The following is a 10,434-nucleotide window of genomic DNA, read 5'->3' as shown; positions in this document are numbered from 1 at the left end:
GAATCTACAGTGCCGAGTTCTATTCTCTGACTTTCCCATTGTTGCACGAACGTGGAAACCCGAGTCTCTCAATGTTAACTCTTAGCCTGAGTGCACACCTTTGTTCCATTTGTGCACGGGTTTTTGCTTCGTGAACACTGAGAGTATTCGTGCAGTCAACATCGTCAGTGCTGGATACATGTATGTAGGATATTCTCTTCCTGTTACGCCTTGGAGTCATTATTACACGTGTGTCATTGCAGCAAAACCTATCCGACTAAAACCATTACAGGACTCTATGAAATTGAAGAATGCTATATTAACTTCATGAAAGTATGGTTAGCAGTTTTCGAACCACTTTACAAACTACTCAAAATAAGGTTCACTGATCCTTAGATGTTCTTATGTACACGTTTGAATCATTTCAAAATGCCCACTTAATACATATTGCTATGTCATTTGGAGAATGGGCGACATTGGATTCAAATTACGATGCGTATTTTGGAGTTCAATAATAACAATAAAGAAGTTCTATAAAGCGCACATATCCACCTAAAATTACTTATGGCGCTACAAAAGTTAACAACGCAAGAAAATTTACAGGTTACCTCTTTAAGCAGGTTTATACAATTATGTTTGAAAGCCGTTTGAAACAACTGAGATAAATGTGCCAGACCGCACGCTCACCGAGCAATAATCCTGACAGATCTGTCACCTCGGGACCGGTATGATCTTGGCACAACTAGAAGATCTACCCGTGTTTGCGTCAGTTCAATAAAACTATACTCCGTCATCGAAGAAAGACTGGGCAAAACGTAGACGCAGAAACACATCAAATTTATCCTCATTGAAAGGAGGGGAAGAGAAAATTTAAATCTTTGTTTATAAAGCATTAATCGTGAAAAAAGAGATAACTATAAGGCATTTTCTATGGAGAAAGGCAAACATACACGCAAGGCCACTGTGTGGGCGTTCCTGGTATCCATTAAATTTGCCCAGCGTGCCTGTTAAGAGGCTACAATGACTGTAGATTAACGAATCTACAATTAACTGTAGATTCGTAAAAATAATCCACACTTTCAACGTTAACAATGAGCTGCACTCAATATGTATGAGCCCATGTACACTGCGCAACAAGTAACAGTGCATGTACATGTAGTTCGTCCGAATAGGTTGGGTGTGTTGAAATTGATAGTTTTTAAACTAATAGGAATGTTTACGTTTACACACAATTCTGCCTGGCGAGATACTTTTTTCACAAAAATAAAATAAGGCATTATTTATGCCTCATCACAAGTGACTTTACGCTCGTGTCCGTGGGCTTTAATTACGTTCCGGCTGATTACCATTGTCCAGTTCACTCGTTAAGACCTTTTCACCTGCGTGACTAAATGTAAACAATACCACCAGGTGTGGACCGCCTTGGCCACGGTGATGGCATATATTCCTACGGGGCAGCTTCAGCCAGGTGCAAGCGCACGCGCGAACACTGCATTCTTGACTAGTTTATCTTGAAATAGGTAGATTACCATCATAACACTATCCACTCATTACCATCACAACACATCGTACAGTCCAACACCATCGTGACATCACAGGAAAAAGGTGTATACATGTAGGTACATGTATACCAAACGCTCTGCCCCTGCCCCTTAATTTATTGGCTTGCACACTTAATGATCCTCATTTAACTCTTGGGATGTATCCACGACACGATTTATGTTCTATTTGTCATGATGCCCAGTGTAGACGTCTGTGTAAGAGGTCGAAAGTGACAGTGTGCATTCACCATCGGTGAATTGTAAAGCTCATATTCACGGTCTCCATTGTCCAAATGGATGTAAGCATGTTATAACAGGCTGCATCCGGACCCGTTGTCTAGATCTATAGGTCTAGGTTGTTACTCCATTGGAAATACGTGGAGACGCGCAGACAATGGCCTAGCCGTAGCTCTGGAATCTGTCTCGTTCACAGCCTTAGTTTGTGGTGCAACTACAGAAATAACGTTAAGCTATCAAAATTAGTAAACCTAACTGAGGCACTGTTAACACCAAACCACGAGCAAGCAGCTGGTCTAACCAAACTTGTCTACCCAAATAAAGGCCATATGTTACCAGACTTTTAATTATTACGAGTATACAATACACATTGAACTATTGCACAGAGGAAATTGTTCCACTTGGGGGAACAAGAATTTTTGATATCATCTGCTAAGTGTTGATGCTGGTCGTGAAACGGTGCTAAAAGCTCAGAAAGTACCACCTCGTAGTTTTTTATTCAAAGATGGTTTATTTAAAATTAACATTTACATCAAACGACTAGTCAAGGACTAAACATGTTTGATTTACATACTAAATACATAAACATATAAATATACTCTATAAAAACACCATAAAAATACCAACATGTACCATAAATAAAATGCATCATACAGAAATAATAACATTAAAACTGACAACACTATTAAGTCGGGACATGCATTAATTTTACTAACCATGTTTGGCACTGCTGACTGTTTGTACCGCAGAGTACGACAGTGCGGAATTTGTAAAAGACGGGAATGTCTTAGCCTGCGTCGAGAGACTTCTAGATGTGTACTGGGCAGTAAATGACAATGTCTAGTGGAATTAGGAATACCACTGCCAAGATGCATAACCAATTGATCACGTCTGGAGACAAGATTTGGCAAAGAAACAATTAAAAAACTGGGAATATGAAAAAATGTTGGGATAAGCTATAATCCTCAATGCTCGTCTCTGGACACTCTCAATATTCTGGGATTGTGCCACAGTAATAGAAGAGGACCAGACAGCTGCTCCAAACCCCAGAAATGGGCGAATGTACATTTTATAAATCAACAGTAAATCATCAGTACTCGCACCGTCCTTTTCAGCCGTCTAGATGCAGTTGTAAGGATCCTCCCTACCTGCTCATCCCATTTCAGCGTGTTTGTAACAGAGATGCCAAGGAGTTTATCTGAGGAGCTGAGTCTCATCAATAACTACATTAAAGGGAGGTGCCGGTGGTAAATTACGATGAAATGAGTCCTGCATGGCTTTGCATTTTACAGGATTCAACTTCATATCATTTTCCTGACACCAATTAGCAATGGAATCGAAATAACCCTGTAAATTTGATTTCCCATCCTAAGGAATAACCACAAGAACAGTTAACTCATCAACATACTTCCGGCGATGGGGTATATTACCAGCTAAGTCGTTAACCATGGCAAAAAATAAAACAGGGCCCAACTTTGTTCCCTGTGAAACTCAACAAGTAAGGTTCATCGTGCTTGATGAAACATTATTAAAACGTACAACTGGTTTACGATTCTCCAAAAAGCTGCATACTGTAGGCAAGATAGCTAGATCAACACTCAGATGAATCAAATTCTCAATAACAACATATAAAATATAAAAAAATATAAAAATAAAAGCTTTACTGAAATCTATGGTACACATATTTACATAATTCCCCAATTTATCTAAACCCTGGTGAATTGTACCCAGCATGCTTATCAAGGAATGCTCTATGGGACAACCCTTCATACTTCCTAATTGTTGTAAATCAATCGACTCCTTCAAATCATCCATAACCCATTCAGATAGAAATCCTTCAAAAAGTTTTGCCAAAATAGGAGTAACTGAAATTGGGCGTAACTGATCAAAATTAATAACCGGAGTAGTTTTTGGAATTGCACAGACGCTCGTTTCTAAATTTGTGGGAAACAGCGAGCTTCCAAACAAACATTAAAAGTGTGAGTTCATGGAAATGATGGGTTGTTGACGGATTACCCAAGAAGGCAAACAAACAGCTGGTAAGTATGGAGTCAAAGAATTTAAATCAAGGGGCGGCAAACTTGAACAAACCTCTGAAAAATGTACATTGAGGTCATTGGCTATTTCACCGGGAGATTTATTATCATTGGGCAATTCAAAAGACCTCTTATGATTGCCTATAAGAAGCTGAATTTGTCTCTGCCACTGACCAATATAAGATTTCTCCAAATACTGAACCTTTTGATAATAATAACTACGATTAGCTAGCAGCTTTAATTGATCTCTGGACCTCATTACGCAATGGCCTATAATTACCACCTAGTTTAAAAACAGTATCTCGTTTTAAAATTAGTCTACAGATCTGGTTGTTCATCCATGGTTTATCATAACCCCTGCGTTTAACGTCAACAAGCTCAAAATACTGCTCATATCTCTGATCGTTAATAATTTGGAAATTACAAGCCATATCATCAGGATCTTTTAAGCCATAGATTGGAGCCCAATCCATATTAGTGATCCACTGGCCAAATGCTCTCTTTGATGAATCACGAAATGGCCGATAAAAACTGTGAGAATTTTTCCTTTCTCCAATAACATTACGTGGCACAAAAGTTACAACATTGTGATCACTAGATGCTATTGATACTGAAATCACTGGTTCACAATAAAAATCTCCAAGATCAGTCAAAATTAATCTAATACCGCATTACCTCTGGTAAATGTTTTAAAAACCTGAAAGAGCGAAACATTTTGCTCCGAACTATCAGTATCAAGATCATTGAAATCACCCATTAAAAGGAAAGATTATCCATAATTGTTCGAATAAAATCGACCACAGATACGATATGATCAATAAGATCACATCTATATTGAGAGTGAGGTGGAAAATACAAAACACACAAATATTTCCCTCAGTAGATGGATTGCTCGGGAAGAGTTTAAATGAACCCACACCACTTCCAAATTGTTCGGAACAAGGTCACTAAAGACTTCACTACTACTATATATCATCCCGAACACAAAAAAACTACCCCACCACCAGTTCGATCTGACCGATCACGATAGTACTGACAAAGTCCAGCCAGCTGGCAAGCAGTTGCTGGGTTAGCTGCAGAAAACCGCGTCTCCGTAACAGCAATTAGATGAACGGTTATATATAACGGTTTGCCCGTACCCAACGTATATTAATAAGCACTGTATGCTCAGTGCTTGTCCGAGAGCTTGCGAAAAAAACCTCACAAGCTTACTCGGGTGGGACTCGAACCCACGACCTCCTGCTTACTAGTGCAGATGTCTTAACCACTCGACCACCGAGCTTGCCGGGGTCGGCTGGCCGGTCCGAGTCAAATGAAGCAGCGGGTACCGCGAGCTATTTTCAAGATGTATTTTTTGTGAGGTTTTTTTTCGCAAGCTCTCGGACAAGCACTGAGCATACAGTGCTTATTAATATACGTTGGGTACGGGCAAACCGTTATATATAATTAACATCTCCCCAACGCAAAAATACATCTTGAAAATAGATGAACGGTGTTGTATTGACAAGCTAGAGCTGCCTGAAGCTCACTGAAGTGGTTATTCAGCGATCATGCATTCCACTGCATTACGGATGGCAATGAGGGCTGTACATGTAGACGATCACGAATGCAAATGTTAACCAAGCCCATCCTGTCATTCCTTTCACGATGACAAGAAGGTTTCTGTGGTCGACATGTCACTCTAACAGGAATACGGTCAGTCTGAAAGGTGGTCTTTTATGACGACGACCTGATTTTGAACCTCTACAACGTAAAATTCCACTATTCTTTAAATTTAACAGAACTGTCTGCTGGACCCAGATGTTTGGAGCTGCGAATTGCCAACATCTGATTACGGGTATACCGATACACAGTGGTTGTAGCACATTGTGATGAAGTCATACTCTGTCTATCAACGCGTGTCTACAACGTACGTCACCCCACCCCGGTACCGTGTGGATTGTTGCACCATGATATGGCTTCGTCTCAGCGATTGCAAGAACGACATGACATTGTCACCGTGCAAAGAAGCGCTAGAAGGATGTACATGTGCGTAGTTTTATCTGACCCTAGATCGTCTTCCTTATCAGTGCAATAACCAATGGAAGGAGAGAGAAGGTTGGTATGAGACCAATGACGATGAACGCCAAATCATAGCTACCTCTCATGTCGTATATCCACCCTATCGAATAAAAATAGGAGACAAACATCATTCATTTTAATATTGATCCCTCCGTATGGCATAATTTCAAACCATATCTGAGGTGACAAGAAGAGTAGGTAAATATATTAACCGTATTAGAGGTATACCATGACCACTTAAACTACAAACCCCCCTCACATCTCCATTGGTACGGATGCTAAAATTTGTTGACAATTTAAAATTGTACTAACCAGGTACAAAACCCGCGATGAGACGGCCAAAGAAGAAGGCCCGCATCCATCCGAACGCGGCGACAAGTCGGTCACTGTCAACGATTTCCTTAGTTATGACATCAGTGAGAGTGTATAGTGCTGAAGAAAACAAACCACAGACAAAGGCGGTGATCGCATAACCGATGACGTCGTGCACCCAAGGATCAACTACGAAAGAGAGAGTTAGAACAAGACTGGTGATGATGATCGCTGTCGACGACTTGATCAGACCCCTGTCAATGAAAGGGGACCAGATCAGCGTCCCAAACGAAAAGCCAACAGCAGCTGCTATGCAGAGTGAAGCGGCTACTTGGGGGTTGAAACCTTTAGCTTGCAGATGAGGAACGAAATACAGCAGCCAAGATATGAAGGAAGTTGTTACTCCGAAACGGCACATCAAGACGATCCAGAAATTAAACTCCAGGAATATGCCCAAGTCCAGTGCTCTGTAGATAAGAGAGCATAACTCCTTGAAAGAGACGGGGGCACTGCTTTTACGTCTTTTTTCCGCTTCCTTGATCTCCGTGTCAAAGTTGTGAAGAGGGTCATTCCGGTTGTCTGCATCTGCGAGAGACTTGTACTGTGGATTGACGGCCTTGACTAAGACGGCAGTCGGTATTTGATGCATGCTGAATCCAGCAATAAGCAGCGTTGCTCCCCTCCAGCCATAGGTGTCGAGGAAAAGTTGCGTCATTGGTGCAAAAACGAGAAAGGCCAGTGCTTGTCCGGCATGGCCTATCCCGCAAGCCGTAGCATACTGCTCTCTGAAATGACGTCCAATGAGAACTTTAGCCAGGACTGAATAAATCCCTAGAGCGGGTCCTGTAAAATATATGACAGAACAGGGTTTTCAACTGTTTTGGTTGTGGAAGTCGATGAAACAACGAATGATGACATTTCCGACATTTCTGCAGAAGTCGAACGGCGTTCTTGGAAAGAATTAAACTTATAAGACTTAAAGGTTTTCATGGTGAAAGAAACTAGATTTATAGTAAAGATTGCGGTAACACCATGTAATTTATCTCTTCTTTGAGTATGTGTGGTTCTGAGAAGAACCGTCAGTCTCCTGAAGACGGACAGATCGGAGTACACTGTTCGAAACGTCGAGTTATTCCCCGGTTCTTCTCAGAACCACACATACTCAAAGAAGAGATAAATTACATGGTGTTACCACAATCTTTACTATAAATCAAGAATTAAACTGTTCGTATATTTCATATTACATCATCACCTTTAAAGCTCCATCACTCGAATTTACAACAGAATGTCGGGTTTTGCGTGTAAGACCGTTTACCTACCAAAATAGCAAAAACAGCAGGTTCTTGGAAAGAAAAAAGATTGAAGTGGAAAACACTCTGTGAAGTTTTAGTGGGTCAAATCCGAAAAATTCACCAAGGATTCTGGATGGACTAATCAAAATGTATTTAATGAGTATGATCAAGCAACGACGAGTTACTCACCAGCCAGTACGGCTAAAGACAGGGCGACGTGAATGGGGTTTGACGCGAAGGGAAGCAAAAATAAACCTAAGCATCCTATCACGCCGCTGGAGATCAACACAAGGCGACAACCAAATAGCTTTTCAAGAGGCAAAGTGAAGAGACCTGGAGGAAAAAACAAAGAACAAGAGCATCTCGGTCATTTTAGTTACACGAGATAGATGATTGCGCAACATATCCAGTGTCGGTTTGACGACGTCACGGCATTTTGACGATTATGAATGCGACTATTATGGAATGTGACTTCAGAAAAGTATATCCGTTCAGGCATCAAGGTAGAGATCATTTGCCAGGTTTCATATTTACACCATATGCCATGCATCATAACATTTATTTACTTTTTTCTCATTTACAATTTGTTCTGCTTTTGCCTTCCAGTGACACCTGAAGGAAGATGGACACAATTTTGGTTCGGAGACCCAAATTTAGCCCCACTCAAACAGCGTTTCCGCATGAGCTGAACCAAAGTCAAGGTACTTTGAAACCTGAGGGGATACATCAGGGTTATATATGCACATTTTGGGATCACGAATGATGTTCGAGTTAGGGTAAACTTTAAACTTGATACTTTTGTTCAGTCGTGAAGATTAGTCAAGGAGCATCAATGTCCGGTAAAGGACTTATAAGGAGGAGATTCGAAAGATTTCACACTAAAACCAAATCAATCTTCTGAAAACCTGGCTTCGTTGTGATCCCAGAAATGCACTCTATTTAATTTGATCATTGGTGTTAAATGGACAAGCTTATCTGTTCGCCGGCGAATCTTCTGTCTATCCCCAACTGCATCCCTCGGCGGACACACATTGGTGAGTCCTACCGTATCATCCCCCTAGCCTATAGTGTACGCCTACCGTTTCATTCAGTCTACACTCGCGATGAGGCTTTGTTCCAGCCAGTCGTAATTTGATACAATTTGGTACCTAATTTGACACGAACGAATGAAGCCAATGTCTCATCCGCTGTATGATAGTAATTTTCTGCGCTGATCATGAGAAGCTGACTTGTGCATAGTGGTGACCTACGCATTTCATGTAGGCCTACGTACTGAACTACCCTTAATACCTTGTTGAAGACTGTCTCTACTCACTGAGTGACTTTGTAGCTAAGCTTGACGTTACAAATGTGAGTCACACAGAATCCAAGAAACGATATAACTACGGCAAGGCAGCCAGTTTTCCAGGCTATGTTTGAGTCTTCTTACCTACAATATCCGACGTAACTGCGACTAGCGACGTCACTATACCAATAATCCATGTCTGTGTCGTGAATTGGTCCCGTAGAACTGGAAGAAGAACTCCCAAACTTTTGACTACACACCCCCACACGAGATTGGTAGTAAACGCCAAGAGGACTATAAAGCATCCATTACGGTTAAATTCCATTGCACTGTGAAAACTTAAAACATGGCGGGCTATATGTCTCTCATGAAGTTGGTGAGCCGTGTTGCGTGGCTCTCACTGGGCTCTGACATTGTGCTTCATTTACGCTGCTTCCTGTGTGTAACCTCATCCAAGTTATACACAAGACGATTGAGAATCGCCTTGTGACCTGGACCAGTTTCTGTCAGTGGCTTGGTCCTGATGAGTAGAACTTAGTTTTTCTTTTGGAGTCTCACTGTTTTCTACCCAGAGTTTTCAGCCTCATTCCACATTCCCTATGGAGGTGGGCAGGTTGAGCGCACCCATTCACACCCTGATGCATCGTTGCAGATCATGGGGCATGCCACTGGTATCTTTGTCTATCAGTACCACTATATCTGGAGAGGTATAAACGTACTGTATATAAGCACTCCACCAAGGCAGGGCGGAAGGACAGAGGAGTTACAACTCTGGCACACCAAAGTTTAATGATATCATCGCCGCCCGGTCGGTAGTCTTGGTCCAAGACGTCAGTGATCGATAGTTGTTTTATTTCTGTTGAAGAGCGCCCTTGCACACCTAGATTTTACTTACTCTCACTAACGTCTTGGGAATCTTGCAGGAATGGGGGTGTGGCAGTTGTATGCAAATGTCCGATCTTCTTGAATATTTATAGCCTTAGTATTATAAATATGTACATGTACATGTACTTCGAAGTTCGAACAACCGTGGCGGCTTCACGCGAGCAAGTACGGTTTGTGGTTTGTGGGAAGGGATAAGTGACGTGTAAGACAAATTTTTTCACTTGGTACTAGACATGAAATTGCCACTCTTCTAAAAGATATGGTTGGGGACTACAGTTGTGCTGCATCGTATCACGTTTGCGATGTTTGTGGCAGAAAAATTGGGAAAACAAAATCGTTGTCTGATATTACACAATAAATATGTTCTCGTTTTTTGCAACTCACAATGAACACGTTGCCTGAGGCCAAATTACTCACACAAGCGGCAATAAACCTAAACGTGCAGCAAGAAAACGATAACCAACTTGCAGTCCGGGTACTCCGTCCTCGAAGGTTAAGGTCTATATGGTCTCTAAGGACTGAGTGACTGTACTGACTGTACATGATTATGGGTCACCAAGAACAGCATCCTCTGTCATATCCTAGGCCTAACCTACTCTGAGTATCACCCGTTCTACTCCGTGCTAACTCTGTACGAACGTCTGTGTTGTCGTGTCTGTGTTAACGGGACTGCAGACAGCCATGATGCATGGGACCTTACTGTATTATTCAGGTCATCGAAATTTACTATGCATGCTATTTAGCGAGTGCTGATTGGTTCCCTTGGAACTCCGAGGGGAAAATAAAGAACAAGTTAAAACGGTGCT

General features: G+C 41.5%; 1 protein-coding gene across 1 annotated transcript; it reads right to left on the bottom strand.

Moving 5' to 3' along the window:
• Positions 1 to 2,220: 2,220 nt before the first annotated feature.
• LOC110985988 (monocarboxylate transporter 12-like) lies at positions 2,221 to 10,338 on the bottom strand. Its single transcript, XM_022247537.2, has 4 exons — positions 8,888 to 10,338; positions 7,648 to 7,791; positions 6,167 to 7,009; positions 2,221 to 5,954 (listed from the first exon to the last, which is right to left on the bottom strand). The coding sequence occupies exons 1-4, from the start codon at positions 9,066 to 9,068 to the stop codon at positions 5,842 to 5,844; spliced, it is 1,281 nt and encodes a 426-aa protein (XP_022103229.2). The 5' UTR covers positions 9,069 to 10,338; the 3' UTR covers positions 2,221 to 5,841.
• Positions 10,339 to 10,434: the final 96 nt, after the last annotated feature.

This window comes from Acanthaster planci, linkage group LG14 (genome assembly GCF_054643075.1).
Source record: "Acanthaster planci isolate LZ-2023a linkage group LG14, COTS_SCS, whole genome shotgun sequence".
Lineage (NCBI taxonomy): Eukaryota > Metazoa > Echinodermata > Asteroidea > Valvatida > Acanthasteridae > Acanthaster > Acanthaster planci.
The sequence above is the reverse complement of the archived record's forward strand: the minus strand, read 5'-3'. Positions and strand labels throughout refer to the sequence as shown.